Consider the following 21,738-nt stretch of genomic DNA (forward strand, 5'->3'; position numbering starts at 1 on the left):
CTACTTGTTTGATAGCGCCGATTTGCTGGCGCGTCTGGCGTGATATCAAATGTCCACGGTTGGGTTGGTTCGATTTCTTCGGTTTGGTTCTGGCGTGATACCTAGGCAGCGTATCCAGGGCCCGTGCATCTTGTCTACACAGGGTCTCATCTCCTTGCACATCCTCTATCACCTTTCGCCACTACACACAAACTCCCCTTATGCCACCCATTCGCACAGAGAAGAAGAAAGGTTCAGCGAAGGCTACTCCTTCCGGTGGTCTTGCAGCCTTTGGCTTTAGACCAGCCCCGAAAGAGGAGGTCGTAGCCGCAGCGGCCCGGGCAAAACCTCCAGTTGTATCACGATCCGCTGCAGACCTAGTAGCGCAAGAAGCGCCGAAGCCAAAACCTCGTCTTCCCAAGCCTCTCGTTAAAGGAGTAAAACACGCCTCCTTCTATGACTCCAGATGCGACTGGGACGACAAGTACCACAAGATTATTGGGACATCGACACGGAAGATCACTTTTGGAGGGGCCTTTGAGCTGACAGAGTAAGCCTCATACTTTACTTCCTCTCCACTGGGCATACCGTGCAATACTAAACTGCGTTTCCTAGCAAACATATCGACGACATCCTCTTCTTGGGTCCTAAAGTATGCGACACACTAACGGAAATCCATCTCACATACGTGAATGTTGACTACGGCGCTCACAACGGTACGAATATATGACGATGCAATTATTTGTATACGTATTTCTGACTATGACGCTAGAATGTCTTGTGACGGACGAGAGTATCAAGCTTCTTGCTAAGGCTTGCAGAAACCTAAAGAAGATCTCTCTACCCGGGTCTAGGAGTTCTGAACTTGGTGATCAAGGCTTGATCCATCTCATTTCGTTCTGTCAGAACCTTACCCATCTGGAGTTTTCCGGTTCTGGCGTTACAGAAGTCACTTTCGAGCAATGGATTGCTCACCCGGATTGGGCGCCGAACCTGAAGAAACTACGCCTCAACGACCTTTCTTACAATAGAAGACCCATGCGTGCGTTGCGAGAGTTTGGAAGGACGCGGCCGACACTACCTATCGAGCTGGTTACCCGTTCAGAATTCAAGAAGTGGGATACGTGGTATCTGCAGACCAGTCACGATACGTACAAGAACGGGAGAAAGGTGTCTTCTAGTCTCCCTACTGTTACTTGAGCTACATTTAGGCGCGCTCGGCCACACATATTTGTTTCAGTTTACCTTGTCTTGCTTTGGGTGAGCAGCTTCTTGTACCTAACAAATTATCTAAGATACACAAATGTTTATAAGTTTACAGGACTAGGAACGGTTTGCTTACCTCGAGGTTGCAGTGGGTTGAGCGAGTTGCATTAATATCGTAGATGATGATTGGCTGTTCTGACAACTCCCGCGGAGAAATCCAAGGGCTCAAATTGCTGCACCCAGTTCTTTCCTCAGAGGTTGTCAGCTCGTCGGTGTGCCACACTAGCTGCCTAGGCGTTCGGAGGACATGCGCTGCACAATAGGCTTACGGCTTGGAACCCAGGTGGCTCGAAGTCTTACACGATGAGCTCCCTACAACAAAGTCTCACTACTTCCAAGAAGAGCAAATCCAATAAAGTCTTACAAAATAGCGCATCACTACATGTGTCAGAGAATTGGGAGGTTGGTGAGTCTCACCGAGTGTCAGCCGTAGGAACAAGACGGCGCGATGCGGAGCGCGCTAGAGACGCGTCGACACGAACACAATATAAAAGGTGAGATATCCGAAACCTTCCTTCCTGTGCTCGATATTGTCAGTCTTTACTTTCCTTCTAGCAGTTATGCCGCCAACTCGCACGCAGAATACGAACGTAACTCCAAAACGCAACTTCGCCAAACTAGGCTTCCCCGTCGTCTCACGAGACGAAGCTTTAGCAGCCGCTACGAAGGCAGTGATAGCGACAACTCCAAAGCCGCCCCTTCGCAAGAAAACATCTAAACGATCCTGTCGCGTGAAGACGCAGTCATGCCCAACACGGACTCGCGATTCACCGCCGTCTCCTCCTGCCAGTCTACCAATAGCGTCAACTGTACTTGAAGAAAGCAAAGGCGAGACTTCTGGCTCTGGTTTTGATAGGAAACCCTTTGGAAGAGACTATGATCTCCGTGGATGTCCATGCGGGCGCGATTGTGCCGCCACACGTCTAACTGATGTCCAAACATGGCGGAAACCAAGTCATCTTCCACTCGTGGATCACATAGCTACGGAACCAGAATGTCATAATGAATTCGACGATTGGAACATAAGATGCGATCGGTGTGGGCCGGAACGACAGCTCGATGTAGGCTTGTAAGTCAAAAGGATTCGACCTGTCTTGCTTGGTAAAAATTCCGCTAACACCTTGAAGTATGGACGACGAGGCTCTCATCGCAGTGGAAATGAACGGAAGGATAAAGCATATCTACTCTGGAGGTACGTAAGTCGAAAATTTTACCTGATATTCCACAAGAAGCAGCTGTGCTGATAGCGTACCCAGTAACACCACCATTCTATAACTATACTAAAGAAGAAGAAGAAGAGAAAAGACGTAAGGATGCTGAACGACACACAGAGCAAAGTCTGATTCATCTCATCCACCACTGTCCCGGTTTACAGTCCGCTCACTTAGACCATTGCCGCAGTCTTAGCGTCCTGTTCGCACTGATGTCTTCGTGTCCTTCACTCCTTAGCATAAAGTTATCCGGAAATCTACGAAACCCCTGGCCAGTCGATTTCGAGGCCCTCGCTGAGCATCCAGAATGGGTACCTCATCTGCGGGAACTGAGTTTATCGTGGACTGGGCTGTCGAACTATACTTACGGACGAATAGACGAGGGAATGGGGCCAGCCCTGCGCAAACTTGCGAATGCGAGACCGAATCTCATCTTCAGCATTACTTCGGGTGTGAAAGTAATTTGGGCCAGAGTCCCAAGCTGGATAGAATTGAAGTGGTATAGAAAGCATAGGAATACGATGGGTTCGACGGTGTTCGAATCCAGGCGACACGAAGAGGCTTCGTCCTGGATTTCAAGATATAGCTGAGTTAAAGCAGTCATGTCCTGTTTCGTCCAGAACAAGAGATATAGCAGTCGTATGATTTTCTATTGAGAATACTAGCAGGTCATAAAGCAAGAGCATCGGCCAAATCACTTGGCTCGCAGCCATCCTATCTCCGCCGGTTTCCACACCTACGCATTCTCTCGATGAACCCTCTGCTCCTTCTCCCCCAGCGGCCCCTCCACACCTGGATGAACACTTTTCCTCCTCTTCTCATCTCTCTGCTGCCGACTTTGATCGAGGCTCTGCGCAAACTTCGAATTGGCCCTGATCTGCGGACCTTTCCAGTACACGATGTAGATGGGCAGGGTGACCAGGAAAGCAAGGCAGGCTAGAATAGTGGAAGCGTATTGCAACGGTCGACCAGGGATATTCGAGTAAAGCGGTGTTGAGTATAGAGAAGCGATACCGGCGAGGGCATCACGAGCGAGATCGTTGCCGCCGGTTGCGGAGGAAGCGTAGGGGCCGTATGCGGCGGTTTGGTAGTCGATTGAAGACTGGTAGATTGCATACTGGGAACCGTTAGCCAACGAATATTGCGTGTTCAGCTTGAGAGCTTACATTAGCCATGCCAACCATTGCCGAGAAGATCATCGGCGCGATCCAAGGAATGCCATAATCTGGGCCAAGTGACGTCCAAGCAAACCCCAACAAGCCGATAGTCTCCAGCGGAGCGAGGAACAGCAACCACCAAAGTCGGGCTTCCGGTTCGACAGACCCCGGATTCTGTCGTCGTTTCTTCCGGAAACTGATGATCGACGGCATATATGAAGCATAGGCCAAGAAGTAACTGATCAAGATGGGAAGGAAGGCTAGACCTGCGCCAACGACGCCAAAGCCCCATTGTTCGTAGACGGGACCGAAAGACTCCAAGAATGTGAAGATCAGGGCGTCGCTGAAACCACTGAGGAGTGAGAGCCATAGAACGATTGGTTCGGTGAAGAACATGTAGAATGGTCTATGTCATTGTTAGCATCGAAGTCACCATGGTCTGAAGTTGTTGCGTACCTCCAGAAGATGGTGCCGACCTCTTTAAAGCTCATCTTATGGCCACCTCGGATCTCATTTGGGCCATAGATGTTTGGGTCTTCGCCTGTCTTACGTCGTCTCTTCGCCTCACGGTCTAATAGGATTGTCGAGCGAGTCTCGGGGTTGCAGACAAAGTGAACGAGCTGGACGAAGCCTCCGATGATGAGCTGAACCCAGAAGATCCACTCGACCGACTTGTACCTAGAGATTTAAGTCAATAACTTTCAACAAAACTTGTTAATGATGTACTCACCTTTCTACGAACGCTCCGATGATCGCACCAACGACGGACCCGCCCACGGATGATAGCACTAGGAAAGCGACAGCAAACTCTTGTTCATCCGGCTCCCACATGTCGGCGAGTACACCAAGCGTGACCGAGCCGCCAGCCGTTGATAAGCCTCCAAGCGTCCGGACCACCACATATGTCGCATAGTTCTTCGACAAAGCGGCTGGTATTTGCCAGAGGTTGACAAGGAACAGGCTGAGTTGCTGGATGGGCCATCGTCCATACTCTTCTGACCAGGGAGCCCAAAGTTCGCAGCCGATACCGTAGGCGATCAAGAAAGCAGCCTGGGGGACGCGAGCTGCTTGTTCGCTAACACCATGGTGTTCGGATACTGCGCTGACGGCATGCGAGTACATGGACGCATTCGTGTTGATGCTGATTTGGATGAAGAAGACGACGATGAGGATCTGCCTATCGTGGAATCATTATCAGCGCCGTACATTGAACATCGCAACATGGAGAGAGCGATCGAGAGGAGATTGTGAGCCCATGGTAGGCTTTCGAGATGCGCCGCCACAATGGTCGGGTGTCACGGCAAAGCGGCATCCAGACAAGAGACACAAGCTCAACTCACCATTTGCGCCAAGTTGGGAACGAGTAACCAAGCTTGTCCCAAGCATCACTGTCTTGTAGTTCGACCTTATCGCCTGTGATGATTCGGTCCGTCTTCTCTTGCTCAAGTTCTGTGCCTTCGCCATAGTTGGGGTCGCGCTCGGTGTCAGGCACAGCTGTCGGCTTGCCATCGTCTACGGTAGTCATATTGGAGTCCGCACGCACGTAGGAGGATGATCGAGAGAAAGGGGTGTTAAAGGTGGAAAACGAAGAGATGTACGAGATATACTTCACACCATCTCGTACGCAGTGCATACGCCTCTTCGCCTTTCGCTCACCCTCTACGCGACATCAGGCTGCCCGTTACTCCGTGCCTCTGATGTCAAGAGGCGGCTGGTTACATCTTCGGTAAGCTTACTCCGCCAATGTGAGGCTTGTCATTCTGAGCCAAGGCATACACAGCCGTGGCAGCCAAGAGTAATCAACTGATCGCGGGGTAAATAAGGGTGCATCGACCGATGATGGGGAATGCGATGTGCGTGATGTTTCCCATGTTTGGTCGATGCGGGTGTTGGGCCAAGAGAAGGAATGAGGCATGGCGTCATAGGCGTTCTATACGCTGCGGTTACGCGGCGTCGACCAGGAAGTCGGATCCTGCTCATACAGTCGATACATGCAGAGTGCCTGGCGCGGAGTTTGACGCCGGGTATTGTGATGTCATGCACCCAAGCAGTTGTTCAGGAGATGGGTGTGAAAGGACGTCGACACGTGGTGGACGGGCCCATGGGTGGACGGCAGGCGCGCTAGGCGGGGGCACACGCGACCTGACAACGCGACGTAACAGTTTGAACCCGCGGCATAGACTGGGTGAACCCCAACATGTACCTGATGGGGATTGAATTAATATTAGAAGCTCTTGCGCGACCGACAATCGTCCACCAGCTGTGCCATATTTACCGTTGCCATCTCTTACTACCTCCCCTGCGGGCTCAGTAGCAGCGCCGTTATCGCATCAACACACGCATAGAACCTCTGTCCAACCTCTGGCTGGGCGAGGTATGCCGAAGTCTTCTCCTTAATCAGATCTTCGTGACTCCACTCCTCCAGTGGCACATCCTCCAACCCCGTCACATCAAACCGAAAGTACTTCATCCAATTGCGCTCCATCAACGCAGCATGTTCGGCCTCGAATCTATCACCCCACGATCTTGCTTCAGCCTTCCTATCCTCAACGCTATTCGCCATCTCGGGAATCTCGTTTTTGCGATTCAGGCCGACGCCCGTACCGACTGAGACAATGATCATCATGTCGTTCGCATATCGGAACAGCTTCCTGCATTCATACAGGATGTCGCGGACTGGATTGTTCTTTGTAGTCCCATGGTCGACGAGACCCTTTTCAATCACGAAGCGTTGCGGAACGCCTGGCTCGGATTGCACATATCGTGGGGCTGCTGAGGTCGCCTTCATCGCTTGCCATATGGGCATGTTGGGTTCCAAATCCGGTCCAGTTATGCGCCGTGTTTGGTAAGATCGGATAAGGGCAGCTTTGTTCGTGCCTTCACTTCGTTAGTGAATCTCACCACGCTTCTCACTTCAGTACGTACCGATATCCATTTGTGTCGTAATTGCGAAACTTTATCGAGTCAGTATGTACGTCGCGGATGAATAGGGTTTACTCACACGTCGCCCGAGTCGGGCCGTCCATCTAGGAGTACTTCGTCCGGGCTGCCTAGCTCCTGCTGAATCACGCTCTTGATTTCGTTCTCTAACGCGCTGTCGTCAGGCTTCTGTATCTGTGCATGAGGGTCGAGATATCTGAAGTAGGCCCTTTTATTGTCGAACACTTGCTTCGCGATCTGTTTGTAAGCTTCTCTTGCTCTGTGGGCTTGCATGCGCAGTCGACATAGCATGATGGCTATTATACCGCCAAGAGAACTACCACCTGTCAAGTCAAAAATCTGGTGGCTGTCTAAGCGCTGCCCAACTTTGACGCAGATCGCGTTGACCAGCGATTCAACTAAAAGGAGAGCAGATAAGCCCCGGATACCGTCTCCGTCAATGGAAAGCAGAATCTTCGTCTCTCTCGTTCTCGAAAGGATGGCTGGTAGAGGTGCTGCTTGGTTTGGTGTCGGATCATGTAAGGCGGGATCGATGTACTGCGAAGATGGGCGCATATTGTTTTCAGGAGCTGCTTGAACAGTGGGAGTCGATTCTGGCGGTATTTGGGTGGCGCCAGTTGGCGCCGCAGCTTGAAATGCGTACGGGGAAGCATACACGGTTGCTGTCGTTGCTGACGAAGGCGTACTATGATCGCGTGGCGAGCCGGGGAGAGCATTCTCAACCACCGTTGACGGTGAAGGTGTCATGAGACCTGCTACCGTAGTATGGGTGACAATCGGTTGTGATGGAGCATGGCCGTATATGGGAGCTAGTGATGGAGGCCCTGTAGCAGAGGGAGGTGGAGACGGCCATGGAATGTATCCAGAGTAAGGATCCCGGATAAGTCGCAACTCTGCTTCTTCTGCAACGCGTCGGACATCCGGATCTTGAGCTTTGCTTCGTTACGTTAGTCTCACTACGGGTGATATCTGGAGAAGACGCGCGACGTACTACTTCACGTAGCTGACGTCCCAAGGCTCCCAGCGACCGGACAGCAAGAACTGTATCGAGGAAGGAAAGGCGGAGTCATGAAAGTAGTGTGTGCCCTCTACCGCCGAGTAGCGGACACAGCTGAAGTCCACCGGAGTCCACGACATGCTGTTGTATGGTGGTTATAGCGCGTACCAGTGGCCAAACCGGTAGACGGAGAGCTGGAATTGAGGCAGCACTCAGCCTTGTACTGGCAATCTAGTGAGAGCAGCGGTGGATCAGACGGCAGTCCTAGGAAACATGCGGTAAGCCACTAGCTGCCGCTGGGAGCTAGACCGTTAATCAGGATGAAGTCGCTTCTGAGAAGGGCTATTGTATAGCCAATCGCTACGCGACAAACGGCCCGCCTGCAAGGTATGCTCTGCGCCAGCTCGTCAAAATATGCTGCCATGCGTAGCGCTTCAGCGAGAATGCGGCCGCGTTTGACCGGCCAGGCGAGGCCCTGTACGGGCAACGTGTATGGACGAGGCCGCTCGGCAATTGGGCAGTTTGATGGATCTGTGAGACAAGGGCTTTGTGATACCCGGCCCATCCCTGCGTGTGCGTTCGTCGCGAAAAACTCCCATCGCAGAGGCGATCGGATCGATCGCCAGGCTCAAAGTATACTGATAAGGGAAGATCTCGGGTCAAGGGTGTATGCAACTGCTGAACATCGCGACTGCCTAGGTGAAGACGGGCGATTCGCTAGCGGCTAGTGCATGACCATCGCTGGATTGGTCCACGCCCGCGGCCCGCAGCGTTCCGCTTGCTCGGCTCTCCCCCTCAACAGCTTTTCACTCTTCAGCCACACATAGCCCTTTCGCGACACGAGTGGATTTGGACAGCATCTTGCGGCGTTGAGCTTAAACTTGAACTTTCCCGAAAGAGTTGGTGTGAACGACTGCACGGTGACGGCGTAATCGAGCAAAGAACCTGGTCCCACCTGAGCAACGTTGGGGAAACCACTACAAACACCATTCGTCCAGAATAGACATGGAGTCAGGACAGAATCCACTCGGAACACTTTCGATTCTAGCAGTGGAACTGCGCGAGGCCATCTGGTCATATGCACTCACCGACACCACGATCGTGTACCATGCAATTACCGAAACGGTGCCAATCCCACTACTCGGCTGTTCCAAAGCGATTCGTGAGGAAGCCATATCCACAATACTCCGAGAGCGAAGCGTCACGTTCCAGACGCATGCTGCACTATCGGGCTTGCTCACGAATCACAAGAGCCAGCAAACACCAGACACGGTCAAGGATGCGATAGCCCCACAGAGTCCAGCTAGATTGCCGAAGAAGATCAGGTTGAAACTGTTCTCCGAGAACCAGAAACTGTTCAAATGTACCGAGAGCAATTGGCTGGAGTATACAGAGGAGGAGCCGAAACTTGCAAGAGAACTTGATGGTTGGCGGGAAGCGCTGCTTCAATATCCCATTACACATCTCACAACAATAGTCATGGACTGCAATTCCAGTCCCACATACCATGGCGGACCGGGTTATGCACTTCCGTGCATGAGTACGTTCGTAAAGCGTGTAGCTACGCGCATTCGCATGGTGTCAAAGGGAAGATGCCAAATCTTACTAGTCGCACCGCCAGGCACCGTGAAACAGCTTATCTGGCATGCTGGTTCAGCCTCCTTTCTGAGGAGCTGGACGCCAACCGATGACGGGTGGTCTGCAAGGAAGATTCAAGAAGCGCTCGACAAATCGGTCGTTGCTAATCCGTCATCACCCACACAGAGGAGCAGAAAGCGACGACGGCCCACGGCAGCGATGGAGTAGATTTCTGTCAAGATAGAGTAGACTTTTGTACATATTGTGAAAATCTTCACGTTCCTCCTTATGAATTGTTATTCACATGCGAAGTTACTGGCACCATTGCAGGCTTATGAAGTTTGGTATTGTGCATTACTAGGGGCAAAAAACATCGTCACGAGTTTCCCCCCGAAGTGACCTTTATGGCCAACTTGCAAAGGCCCACCCGAAGCAAAAACAAAAAAAGAATGCATGAGATGCTCTCCAGCGGGGAATTGAACCCCGGTCTCCCGCGAGTTGTCTGTGAAGATGACAAGCGGAAATACTGACCACTATACTACTGAAGATTGAGCAACCGAGATGGTTGAGTAGGTGATTCGATGGGAAGCGTGCGGGCTGCAAATATTATAGACCATATTGCATGCACAGCGTAGCGAGCGCTGCGGCGCCGACTTGCTACGTCAATAGGCAAAAGTTCTGCGTGCTGCATGCCCAGGTGTGGGCGGCTAGCCAGCTCTGGAGGGGCTATTTTAGCTACGGCACATGGCATGCGAATAGACCAATGCAGCTTACATAAGCCGCTGCAATTATCTAGGACCCATTCATACTCTTTTCGAATTGGTATACTTGAATACAAAAGCTTGGCCCAAGACCATGGTACGCACTAGTTGGCACTATGCTCAGATGCAAAGCCCCGCTAGAATCAAACTTGGCTGTATTATGTGTACGGACCAAGTGAGTTGTGTTCTGCCGCGCCCTGCTGTCACTCTCCTTTTTGATTGAGACCTTCCGCCCGAGCTCATCCTAAAAAGGCCATGTACGCATAGCTCACGTTGCATACCCAGATATACTGCCTCACTGAAGATATGTCATGTTTACGTATCTATACAGTAAGTCACAGTTAGTCTCCACAGGCATGGAACTGCGACTGTTTGTTGTGTTGAAAGTACACCCAGAAGGCTTTGTGCATGTAAGCGATCTGCCGTCACGAACATGCAACATGTGGATGAGACCAGGGAAACACCCATAAAACCACACCCATCACTGGGACAACGTGCACACCGGCATTGACACGGCACCTGGATTTGGTTTTCGAAGCATATTCATTTCTCGCCGAGTCGATTCGTCGTGAAGACTCTAGCTTTATTCGTTCATGCAACCCATGCTCATTTTCTTTCATGAGCTCCGAATCCCACAGAAGATGATGAACCGAATGAAGTAAAACTCCGAACCAATTCACATGCACCACGCTCTTCAGTATTTCATGATCTATGCCTCGGTGGCAGCGGCCTGGGCCTTGGCACCCCTGGCCTTGGTGGGCTTGGACTCCTTGACGGGCTTCTGGCTCTTGCGGATGGCGGAGGCCTTAGCGACGGCGTCCTGGCGGAGGTCGGGGCGGTAGTTGCGCTTGGTGGTGGAGTTGACGATGGCGGAGTATGTCCTACGTTGGTCAGCGAGCAGCCCTTTGATATGCGGTATCGGCGCAGTCGAGCGAGAAAAGCCGTGGCTTGGAGAAGACGTACTTGCGGGTGGACCTGCTGGGGCCGAAGGTGGTGGTCTGGATGGCAGATGCGGGCTGGTGGTGCTTGTCGGCCTTCTTGATGAGAAGAGTGACACCACCCTCGGGGCCGGGGATAACACCGATAGCCTATTCCAACGTTGTCAATACCGTATCCTGTGTTGGTTCGCACGTGCGCGCGGCGCATTCGTGGTTCGTGGTAGTCGTACCTTGTTGGCAATGGAGCCCTCGTTCTGAGCAGAATTAGTCAACTGTCCCCAAGAATACAACATCCACACATACCTTGCGGCTGTACACGTTCCTCAGGTTAAGAGGATCGCGCGAGAACTGGATACCGTTCGCCCTCTTGACGAGCGTGGAGCTGCGTCCCTCTGCCATATGTCAACCCCAGTCCCTCCCCAATGCGCGTCCCAGTCTTTCACTCACTGGTAACCTCCCAGGCAAGATCGTGCGAGATAGTGGTGGCCATTGTGTCTGTATGGAATGTGGATACGGACGATGTCGATTGCTTGACGTTGGGAAAGTTCGCCAATATTGAATCGAGGGCCCTCGTCTGCATTACCGCATGCGCTTAGTGCGTGTTTCGGGGATGGATCAACGTGCGTGCCGACGCCAAGAGCGGAGCGGAAGTGACGATGCATGAACGCGACGTGAGGCGGTGCAGCCGAGCGTTCTTGTCCGCGACTCCGTGGTTACAAACCATCGTTGTCTTGCATCAACCTCCCCTAATGCCTTGGCTTCAGAGGCGCTCATCTACACACTACCGCTGAATTTACTTCACATCCGTTTCTTTTGTATTCTTCACCAACTCCTTTGTCGCGCCTAGCAGCTCCCTCCCGCACTCCCGAAGACCTCCGCTCTGTCGCATACGCTTTAGACCTCTCGTGCAGCCTCGGAAGCAACCCTCATCATGGCCTACATCCTCTACTCCGTCTCGCTCTTCGTTCTGGTGATTGCGACAGGTATGTTGCCTTAGTGAACACCTCCTGCGCCACACTAACACTGCGCAGCTGCCTATTTCACCCGGCACCGCTGGATACACCTTCTGCCTATCCCCGGACCCATCTACACGCGCCTCCCATCCTCGTTCCGCGACGACATCGAAGCCGGCCTTTCGTCCTCAGCGTTTGACCTGAGTGGGAACGTGGAAGCCGGCGACTCGCGCCAAGGCTTGGACGACGCGGGGAAGAAGGAGGTTATGCGCATTATGAAGAGACGCGGCTGCGACTTCGACGAGGCACGCAGAATATACATGCAGGAGAGATTCAAGAAGAACAACATTGGAGCAGATGGGATACCCCGCGACCCCAAGTTTGTCAGCTTCTCATAATCGCAACGACTGGGTTCAATGGCGGATTTTATTCACAGGGCGGCTCTTGCGTAATTCTTTCTTTTGTATGGGGTTTGGACACATTACTACATTTCCTTTGTTGCCTTCAGTGGCCTATCTCTGTCTGACATGCTCTTGGCGGGTATCTTTCTGCGAGTACGGATCTGGACGCCAGATATCCTGCGTCTTCTGTTCTTCCGAGTTCTGCGTCTTTCTCTCGCTGACCTTTCAGTGCCTTTTCGAATACACTTTTGATGTTGTCCCTTATTCAACTCGAAGCCTGGTGAACATCATGCCTCCCAATCGTGACCCTATCGTCTCATGCTGCTTCATGTCGATCAAAGGCCATGACTTCCGCAATTTCGGCGGACGGCCATTATACCGACGGGCCTGGTCCCCTGAGTCAGAAGTACCGGTTCTAGCATCTTGGAGACTGCTCAAGTTACAACGCCCATATTCAACGTGATTGTGATTGATCCTTCCGCGTCTCTTCTCTCTACCTAGGTGCCTGAGCGTAGCCGGGAGGCCCTCCGAAACCTGGGGGACCGCCGAAGGCTGGCGGTGGGCCGTTGAAGCCGGGCGGAGGAGGGAAGAAGTTCGTCGGAGCGCCGCTTGGTGGGCGAGCAGGCAAGCCAGATGGGGGTGGTGGAAGACCTGGATGGCCAACCGGAGCTGCGGAAGGAGGTCGGCCATAGCCTCCAGGGCCGTTGGGAGCGTAACCAGGAGGTCCGCCGGGAGGTCCGCCAGGGGGTCCATATCCTGCTCCAGGTCCGCTTGGTGCGCCGGGCATGCCACGTCCATCCATGCCCATGGCTGGTCCACTCGGTGCAGCACCTGGTGGAAGTTGGAAAAGATGTGCGGGCAGAGGTTGCACAGCAGGCGCAACTCCGTGGGCCTTGGCCTGTTTCGCGAGCATACGCTCCGCTTCGTCTCCGTGCCGCTCACCCTTTCCGTCTTTCTTGTATGCGTATTGAACCGTGATCTGCTTGCTCATGATGTACTGGTTGTGCATGCTCGCGATAGCCGCATCTGAGGATTCGAAGTCGCCGTAGGAGATGAAACCGTATCCCTTGGATGCTTGCGTAATATCGTCGCGCGCGACCTTTGGCGCATTCACCAACGGTCCGAAGCGGCCAAATGTGTCGTACAGTGTCTTTTCGTCCACTCCAGGATCAAGGTTACCAATGAACAGTTCTGCGCCAATCTCAACATTCTTCTGCTTATCTGCGGACGCCTTGTTAACACGTATCCGGCTTCCGTATAGCGCGACGTTGTTCATGATCTTGGGCGCGTAATCTGCTTCTGCTTCTGTGTGGAACTCTACGAAACCGAACCCTTGATGTTGGCCGTTGACACGATCGACGGGCATGTTGACATTTCGTACTCGGCCGGCGTTGAGCATCAGCTCGTGAAGGATGCGGGGCGTGATGCGCTCATGGAGGTTTCCGACGTAGACTGTGGCTTCTTTGTTCTGTTCCCTGCGCATTTGTGAGTTCATGTTCGCTACTTGTCCGCTACTCGGAATGCTGCAACTTACCAGTGACGCGCACTCGGGGCCGACATGTTGAAAGACCGGTGTCTATAGTTTCGGAACTCTGGATCCTGGGTCGCAATAGAAATCCGGACGGTTTAGTTGGGGTCGTGAGGCGTCGTGAATGGGAATTGGTGTTCAGGAACGAAGTGAAGGCATCTCGAAGATATTGGAGCTCCAATCCGAGCTTGCGCTAACACGCATGCGGCTAATCCCAAAACTTTGAGCTTTACGCATCATCGCAACTTCGTTCGCTGGGCCCGCCTTCACCCATTACCGCATACAACTCGACCACCTCAACCCCAGGCCGACTACATACCCAATATGTACCAGTTGTCAGAAGAGTCCAAGGTACGTCAATACTCCAAGTACATATGCATCGGGCTTCCGTTGACACCATACAGGAGCGCATCGCGCGCATCATCGATGTCTCCCGCGTCGCTATTCACTACGGCTACCTGCCTTTGATCCTATACCTCGGATACTCCCGAAGCGAGCCTAAGCCTTCTCTCATCCGGTGAGTACACCGCCTATTCCCGCCGCTCCTATACCAGCACGAGGTCGCTCTTCACAATGGGGAAGAACTTCGCCGGCTGTGGAATTTAGCCTGGCGACTTCTGAAGTCTGGAAGCAGACTATGAGAAAGAGACTGTGATCTTGTTCCTACAAGATTACACCAAAGCCATAACGGGCCAGCCTAGCAGTGTCAGTGGAAGACCAAGGCACCTATGGGAATTATGGTCTTTCTGCTCTTCCAGTCGCTTGCTTCTGTCGTGAACCTCCTCCTTAAAATACCGCTTCATCGTGGCTGATGTACATTTGGGAACTTCGCTGACCCCTCTAGTCTTTTCTCTCCCCTCGCATAAGCACCAGACGACGATATGACAACAACGATTTGCGATTCATTGTACAATACTACACACTCTAGGCGCATGGATTCTCGGGTATGATTTGGACCGTGACGGTCGGGAAGATGGGCTATATAAGTACCATGGGTTCGAAAATTCCTCTACTCTATCAGGTCGCACGGAAGTCGGCAAAACGTATCCCACAGGAGGCGGGATTTGTACATGTATACCAAAGTCTTAATACGAATTGACGGTACCCTGCAGGACGGCCGGTGCCATGGCTGCCCGGTCCGAGTGGTAGCCCGCTTTTTGCACCAAACACATTCGTCTTGCGCATGCGTGTCACAATTGCTGGAACTGGCGGAGTCTAAGCTTGCGCGCGCGTCGGTCCTCATTGAGCCCAGCGCCGGTTGGCAGGTATTGACAGCTACGCGGGGCAAATGCCGGTTGTGCGGTTGACGCCAATGGCGAGACGCTACCTGACCCACGTGGTATCCCGGTCGAGCATCGCGACCCATGCTCCTCCATTCTCAACCTCTGCGAACTGGAACACCCGGCCACCGGTCCCCACAGTACACGCGGGCAGTCGTTATGGAGTCTTATATCCCAGGCGCACGGCGCTGGGCCTGCTCTAGTTTGTGCTGCGAATCCTCATCGCATAGCCCCCACGCCTCCCGTGTCCACAGTATATCGAGAGTTCCCCCGGATGTTCTCTGCCTATTCTCTAGACCTTATGGACACTTCGAATTGCTATCAACAACCCCATACGTGCGCTGTCTTACTACCTGGCTGATTGCTCAACTTTGTGCATGACCCGTCATCGTCCGCCACCATGACCGTCCCCAACATTGGGGACATCTTGGTGCTGTCGCAGAAGGCTTGGAAGATCGGACGCACTTTTTCTGCTTGTCAAAAGAATGCACCAATGGAGCTTCAATATATTGAGACGGAAATCGGCAGCCTCGCAAAATCACTGACATCGTTGGCAGAGACGCTGCACGCGGAGTCCGTGCGGCAGTTGTTACAGGACGCTGACCAGGAAATAAAAGACGGCGTTGGCACCATCCTAAGGTCTTGTCAACTGACAGTAGATGATCTTGACTCGCTGATCGACCAATACCAAGTCATCAAGAAGCACCGCACAGTTGGAGGGTTCGCAATCGAGCGCTCGTGGAGCGATCTGGTATTAGCCTCATACAGGACGATGATCTGGACTCCCGATGGTGGAAACCTCGCAGATCTGAAAGAGATGTTACAGACACATACGAACTCTATCGATGAGTTGACGGAAGCATTGCAAAGGCTAGTGCTGTCAAATCCATGTCACACATCTACTGACCATGGTGCAGCAAGTCTATGGCTCGTATGGACAGCACCGTCATACCAATGGCAGAGCGAATCGATAACATGAACCACTTGGCTGGAAGCATCGATCAGCAGCTTGACGAAGTACATCGTATGGTAGAGGACCTAATGATTACACCACAAACTTCACATGTGCCACCCGTACCAGCAAAGAACCCTGCGCGTTCACCGACCACCGAAAACTCCGACCCATTGAGCCAAACGTATCATGCTTTATCTCCCCCAGAATCTCCACTCAGGTCACAAAATGTCAAAATATCTCTACCACGGATCCCGCAGCGCCCAGAGTCCCACGAACAGTCCTCTGTAGTCAGATTCAACGACGATGCTCCTGTTCCGACATCTCCGGCGGATGTCGTATCCGCCTCAAGAACATCATCACCCGCTCAAAAACGTGTGTCGGAATTTAGCTTTGGTGGCTCATCTCTGCGATACTCCAGCAGTAGTTATGCATCGTCTGACGCTGGTACAAGCTCAGTCGGTTGGCAAAGTCCATCTTCGTTACTACCTGACTCTGGACTGAGCGGACAGTTTTTGACATCGACCAAGAAAACATCACCTCTACCAAGGACACCGGAAGTATGCAAGCCGGGCCGAAAGGCTGACAATCGGCATCACACGCTACTTCCACCTCCGGCTATGAAGCTCGGCTCACTCTATGAACTCGAAAGAACACCTACTCAGACATCGCATGCCATGTTAAGCCCTTACCCTTCGTTGCAACCAGAGATTACGAAACTTCACCGAAGTTCAACCACTACCAGTCAAAAAGCCGCCTTCGAGAAAGAAGCCTTTCGCAACTCCGCCATTCTATGTGATGTGTAAGCCGACTTTGCTCTTAGTCCGTTCTTCTCAGTTTACGTGTTTAGCAATGCTGACCACAGATAGTCGCGGTTCGCTCGTCGAATACTCGCACCGGATAAACCAGGACGACCCCAGAGACGTCGAAATGGTCCAGGCTTCTGAAGAGTGCAGAATTGCCGTAGTACGGAAACGCGTAACCGACCCTGAGACGAAGGCAGTGCGCGTCGTGACATCCGTATGGGCGTTTAGCGACGACAACACCACCCGCGTGGAGCTACGTATGGAAGACGACCAGATGTACATACCGTACTCCAGCTACTTCAACCCAGCCAAAGCCTCCATCACAGTTCTCTGCGAGCTCATATTTCACGACGTCAAGCACGGCAATCGGCCAGTGCGTGTAGAAAAGACTAGCTGGGTCAACTACGTCTTCGACTCACCACAAGGTAGACTACTAGAATAGCACCTAAGAAAGAAGACGATGACTGACTGCATACTCAGCGGCTGCACTCTTCCAAAACGAACTAATGGGCCGCACTCTGCTCGCGACATTTCGCACAGAAAAGACAATGCGCATCCACGAAGGCCTCTCCAAGTCCTTCTCCTACGCCGAGCAAATGTGCGGCCTGGAAAACCTCCGCGTCTGGGAAGACAACGACACAAGCGCCATCATCGCTCTGATCCATTTCTCCGCCGACTTCCGAAACGGCTACCTAGCCTTCTACCTAAACTCCTCCGTCAACCCCATCAAAGTGAAAGACGGCGGGGACAGAGAGGTCAAGATCAAAGGGCTGAGAGTGCCGATTGATCGGGGCGATCGCGCGATGAGGAAGGATAGTTTTGCGGAAGCTGCCACTGCTTCTGTTGCAGGAAAAGGTAAAGAGAAAGTGGGGGTTGGGAAGAGTGTGGACAAGGGGAAGGTCATCAGCGGGGCGAAGATTGAGTTTGCGACGGAGATGGAGAAGAGTGAGTTTTTGGAGATGTGTAGCGAGATGCAGAGGGAGTTGATTGAGTTGCCGGATTTGTTGGGGGTTAATTGATGAGGTGGGTGGCGTCGAAATTTCTCGCTGTACTAAGTTCTTGAATGAATGGCTAAAGCGTGCGCCCTTTCGAATCCGTGTCCTTGGGCTTGCTCATCCGATTCCCGAACACCTAGACAGAGCACAGCCTATATAGACATCGGACTTCTTCTACACCACCTCCCCACCTAGTCATCTGTACATCCCTTCAAAGTTCCCATTCTCCTTCCCTCCAAAACTTGTCGTAGACTTCTCCATAGTCTTCGTCCAGGTTGGAGGAACCAAACACAAGCGCTGCTTCCTCAGGAACGTTCTTCCTCTTTCCAGACCACCGCTGAGCGTCAATAACCCGACGACGCCCCCACTCTCTACCCAGGATATACCGGCAGATAGCTTGCCAATGTGCCCTTGGTACATTTGCGAGTGTGGAGATTCTGACATAGTTACCCCCCGTCTGTTTGGATGTCCGGGGCCCTATCATTTTATAGAATTCCTCTACTGCAAGCCTCTTATCTCTCTCGGTATCGCCACCCGCAGTCAACGCAACATGAAGCGCATGCGACCTGTTATCCAGCACCAAGGTCGTTCGGCGGCGAGTTCGAAACACGAGTCCGGATTTGCAGATGAAGTTGACGAGGTGACGGACTGATTCTCCCAGCGTACCTCCCTCCATTATGTATCTGTGACTGGTGAGGAAGTCATATGCGTCGTATGTGTATCTCGGGAGAGAAGCGTCGAAATCATCGTAGTCCTCTGTCCGGAGGGTGGAAAACCAGTCGAACATCGCTCTGATAGGCCCTTTCTCGTCTCCGATTATTCGCAGACTTGAAGCGTCGGTTTCGATCCGCGGTGTGACGCCAGTGATAAAGGGAGCTATCTCCATGGCGTTTTGGCCCGGTAGAAGCTGTTGTGTTGTCTTGAGGATAATATCTGTGGCTTCGTTGTTGATGGTCTTGCATGTAGCGAGGATGGCTGTGGGCGCTGTGTACGTGATAAGAGTGAAGCTGTTCGTGGTCATTCTGTCTTCGCTGAAGTTGACGTATCGGACACGAATGGTGTGGTTTGGCATGAGGCTGTATACCATGAGTCGTAATTCGACAGGCAAGTCGAGGAATCGGAATGGCCGTAGCATTGTTTTCGTCAGGACTATAACTGCCAGCGCCTGACGAATGTGGAATGATTTGTTAGATACGCTGCAATTTTATTAGACCGCGATTGTGGTGGGTTGACGAGAGTACGAATTGGAAAGTGATGCGCGGTATGACAGGGAGTATTTCAGGCAAGGTCAAAGCGCAAAAGCCATAAGTCGTTCTCGCACAGCTATACGTAGTAGCCAGTAGATAGAGGACTATGACGAAGAGTCATTAGGAAAACACAGATCAGCTCCGTGAGCCCGCGCCTTGGCGGTTTTGTCTTCACCTTCACTTTATCTCCCACTCCACCCACACCTACACAACCCACGCAAAAAGAGACTAGAACAACACCACCTCAGCGCTCTATCCCAGCCTCGAACCAATACCAACACCCGACCTCCAAAAGAAACATACATGCAACAGTAGACCTCCAAGTGACCCCGAAGGTTGTGTTCATCCAAAGGTATACCATGTGTCGCCTTTACCGATGCATCTTCTACTAGAATGCCATGGTACTCTTCTTCTTCTTAAGCTTATGCGGTAAGCCTTGTGACTTTTCCTTGGGCTGAGTGGAACTGGCCATCTGTTGCTGATCAAACTGACGGCATTGAACTGCTGTCAGTCCCTCAGCGCACTGGTGGTACCACGAACACCTCCTTCCCCAATTGTATTCGCGCAGGTGTTCCAGGGCAGCTTTGTCGTTCGCTTTCATGTGGTCGCTCAGTACACTGTACTGGTAGTTACACTGACAACGGTAGCAGCAGAAAGTCGGTTCTAGCGTCTTGCTGATTGCCAGGCCGCGGCAGCTGACTTGAGCGACGTGAGCTTTGTGGGTGTCATCTTTAGTCAGTTCACCCAAGACCTGTTTTCGAACAGATACGATTTCTGCTCCAGGATGGTCGTTTAGCAGCTCTGTCTCGCGGTCAAATTGGGCGTCGTTGGCTGCTTTCACTTTTGCAACCCAATCTTTTCCGAGCCCTTGCTCCCTGATGGATTTGTACACGTCATGTGCCCAGGGCCACTTCATTGTTTTGTTGGAACCGATTAGCGGCGTGGTGCCTCCGACTATCCATTTTGTGGTCGGCTTCAGTCCCGCCTTCGGTGCGTATGCGTGTTGGCATATGAAAAACATGGCGGGTTCAGCGGCGCTGGGAGCGTCAAGCTTTTGAGAGAAATCGTTGATCCAGAGACGGGTGTCTCCAAACCGGCCTAGGTGTATGTCGAGAGCTTTCTTTACGTCCGCCTCTGACTTCCAGGCTGCCATTCGCTTTTCGGTCTGTGTATTTGGGGGGCTCCTGAAGATGACTGGAAGGGCAAGCTCTATGAGCAGCTCCTGGTTGGATCGCGTCGGGATAGCTTTCTGCTGTCTCATGTCCTCCATAGTATCTAAAGCCCAGTCTGCAGGGGCGCTCTCCTCGCTCTCCTCGCTCTTCTCGCTCTTCTTGATCTTCTCGATCTTCTCGATGAATCGATGGTGGCGGCTGACCTCCATATAGGCGGCATCGTAGATCCGAAGCGTAGATCTGATTGCGTCACGCCAGGTGAATGCTTGTTCGTCTCCAGTGGCTTTGAAGTAGTCGACATACTCACCCCGGTTTTCCATGATGGCCTTTTGCCGATCTAGACTGTACTCCTCGCTCTTGAAGAACGACTCTTCCGCATCCTTGTTCTTCTGCTCTTTATCTTCGGCTGACGGTGAAGGATCCGCGCGAGAGTGGGGTGCGGTGGGGGATGCGATGGGGGATTCGACTCCTCTGACCTTTCGAGGCAGCATCCAGTTCTCATCTTGGAACTCCTGTACCGAAATTAGCTTTTGACTGCGCTCAGGTGCTACATAATAGCGATTCAGAACTTATTGGCAACATACCTCTTCAAGAACCTCAGACCATTTCTCTTGGATATTCTCACGGATCGCCATCAGTGGCTCGTGACAAATCATTTCCAACTGCAGGAGGTTCGACTCCAAGAACTGTAGCGCAGCCGGAGTCTGCTTCTTCGGCCAGAATTGTGGCTTCATCTGTGATGCGGTCCACCGAATCTGATCGGCTATGGCAGCGATCGCTCGGATGGTCTTCATGTGGCGGACGATCGTTGTTTCCTTTGAAGAATTGATATCTATTTCAAAGTTCGGCCAGTTCTTTTCGGCGTATGCTCTTGGTTCTGGGTATGGCGATGCGCGAGGTAGATTCTTCTTTAGCCGGTCAGGTGTCCATGGCTTAGCTGAAGACATCTTGGAAGTTCAAGCACCGACAGATGTACGAGAATGGTGTTGAAGCTGAGGAAGATTGGTCGGTGCGAAAATTTTCAGGTGTTTGCTCAAATTCACTGTTTACGCGTGCGTTGAGTAAATAGTCCTGATTGGCTCTAGCGAGAGCACGCCGGGGTGACGTACGTAGGTGCAAACGCGACTCGGAGGACCTTTAGCTTGGGTTCTCCGCCTCCAGTGTGCGTGATCAGCACGTCAATAAGCCATAAGGATCATTCGGTAACGAAGAAGAGGAGTAGGTTTGAACAAACGTTGCACTGCTCGATGATTCTCGGATACCCCATATGTTCCAGAAAAGATGCAAGACAACAGTGCGGAGGTTTGAACGAACGCTGCACTGCTCGATGATTCTCGAATACCCCTTACCTTCCCGCAAAGCCGCAAGACAACAGCGCGGAGGTCTTCACCAAGATCCTGCCTATCAAGCCGTCTCCGAATCTGTCTACGTATCCCCCAAACGTACCCACGTTCCTCCGTATCTTGCATGATTTCCCGCATCGAAGTAGGCTACACGAAGGACATTGTCATACGGAGGTTTTGGCAGCGAATTGTAGAAGTAACCGTCCAGCAGCTCCTACTGCTGCATACCGTGAA

The 21,738-nt window shown here is 52.3% G+C and overlaps 9 protein-coding genes and 1 non-coding gene across 10 annotated transcripts; 3 read left to right on the forward strand and 7 right to left on the reverse strand.

Moving 5' to 3' along the window:
* Positions 1 to 200: 200 nt before the first annotated feature.
* On the forward strand, positions 201 to 1,179 carry J4E84_005676 (uncharacterized protein; the record flags this gene model as incomplete). The annotated part of the gene is made up of 2 exons (XM_049388271.1): positions 201 to 529; positions 801 to 1,179. 2 exons carry the CDS (start codon positions 201 to 203, stop codon positions 1,177 to 1,179), a joined length of 708 nt encoding a protein of 235 aa, XP_049243816.1.
* Positions 1,180 to 3,192: 2,013 nt separating this feature from the next.
* Positions 3,193 to 5,138, reverse strand: J4E84_005677 (uncharacterized protein; the record flags this gene model as incomplete). The annotated part of the gene is made up of 5 exons (XM_049388272.1): positions 3,193 to 3,573; positions 3,623 to 4,019; positions 4,070 to 4,291; positions 4,344 to 4,790; positions 4,954 to 5,138. 5 exons carry the CDS (start codon positions 5,136 to 5,138, stop codon positions 3,193 to 3,195), a joined length of 1,632 nt encoding a protein of 543 aa, XP_049243817.1.
* Positions 5,139 to 5,903: 765 nt separating this feature from the next.
* Positions 5,904 to 6,844, reverse strand: J4E84_005678 (uncharacterized protein; the record flags this gene model as incomplete). The annotated part of the gene is made up of 2 exons (XM_049388273.1): positions 5,904 to 6,495; positions 6,615 to 6,844. The coding sequence occupies 2 exons, from the start codon at positions 6,842 to 6,844 to the stop codon at positions 5,904 to 5,906; spliced, it is 822 nt and encodes a 273-aa protein (XP_049243818.1).
* A 2,745-nt stretch (positions 6,845 to 9,589) lies between these two features.
* J4E84_005679 lies at positions 9,590 to 9,676 on the reverse strand. Its single transcript has one exon. It is a non-coding gene; the product is annotated as a tRNA-Asp (tRNA).
* Positions 9,677 to 10,598: 922 nt separating this feature from the next.
* J4E84_005680 (uncharacterized protein) lies at positions 10,599 to 11,317 on the reverse strand (the record flags this gene model as incomplete). Its single annotated transcript, XM_049388274.1, has 5 exons — positions 10,599 to 10,770; positions 10,853 to 10,977; positions 11,058 to 11,081; positions 11,131 to 11,219; positions 11,275 to 11,317. The coding sequence occupies 5 exons, from the start codon at positions 11,315 to 11,317 to the stop codon at positions 10,599 to 10,601; spliced, it is 453 nt and encodes a 150-aa protein (XP_049243819.1).
* A 441-nt stretch (positions 11,318 to 11,758) lies between these two features.
* On the forward strand, positions 11,759 to 12,178 carry J4E84_005681 (uncharacterized protein; the record flags this gene model as incomplete). Its single annotated transcript, XM_049388275.1, has 2 exons — positions 11,759 to 11,810; positions 11,859 to 12,178. 2 exons carry the CDS (start codon positions 11,759 to 11,761, stop codon positions 12,176 to 12,178), a joined length of 372 nt encoding a protein of 123 aa, XP_049243820.1.
* A 496-nt stretch (positions 12,179 to 12,674) lies between these two features.
* Positions 12,675 to 13,741, reverse strand: J4E84_005682 (uncharacterized protein; the record flags this gene model as incomplete). The annotated part of the gene is made up of 2 exons (XM_049388276.1): positions 12,675 to 13,656; positions 13,716 to 13,741. The coding sequence occupies 2 exons, from the start codon at positions 13,739 to 13,741 to the stop codon at positions 12,675 to 12,677; spliced, it is 1,008 nt and encodes a 335-aa protein (XP_049243821.1).
* A 1,648-nt stretch (positions 13,742 to 15,389) lies between these two features.
* J4E84_005683 (uncharacterized protein) lies at positions 15,390 to 17,766 on the forward strand (the record flags this gene model as incomplete). The annotated part of the gene is made up of 5 exons (XM_049388277.1): positions 15,390 to 15,808; positions 15,907 to 16,013; positions 16,454 to 16,501; positions 16,807 to 17,172; positions 17,228 to 17,766. 5 exons carry the CDS (start codon positions 15,390 to 15,392, stop codon positions 17,764 to 17,766), a joined length of 1,479 nt encoding a protein of 492 aa, XP_049243822.1.
* Positions 17,767 to 17,953: 187 nt separating this feature from the next.
* Positions 17,954 to 18,877, reverse strand: J4E84_005684 (uncharacterized protein; the record flags this gene model as incomplete). The annotated part of the gene is made up of 1 exon (XM_049388278.1): positions 17,954 to 18,877. One exon carries the CDS (start codon positions 18,875 to 18,877, stop codon positions 17,954 to 17,956), a length of 924 nt encoding a protein of 307 aa, XP_049243823.1.
* A 500-nt stretch (positions 18,878 to 19,377) lies between these two features.
* J4E84_005685 (uncharacterized protein) lies at positions 19,378 to 20,955 on the reverse strand (the record flags this gene model as incomplete). Its single annotated transcript, XM_049388279.1, has 2 exons — positions 19,378 to 20,673; positions 20,746 to 20,955. The coding sequence occupies 2 exons, from the start codon at positions 20,953 to 20,955 to the stop codon at positions 19,378 to 19,380; spliced, it is 1,506 nt and encodes a 501-aa protein (XP_049243824.1).
* Between the last annotated feature and the right edge of the window lie 783 nt (positions 20,956 to 21,738).

This window comes from Alternaria hordeiaustralica, assembly GCF_023758085.1.
Source record: "Alternaria hordeiaustralica strain BMP 2776 chromosome Unknown scaffold_10, whole genome shotgun sequence".
Lineage (NCBI taxonomy): Eukaryota > Fungi > Ascomycota > Dothideomycetes > Pleosporales > Pleosporaceae > Alternaria > Alternaria hordeiaustralica.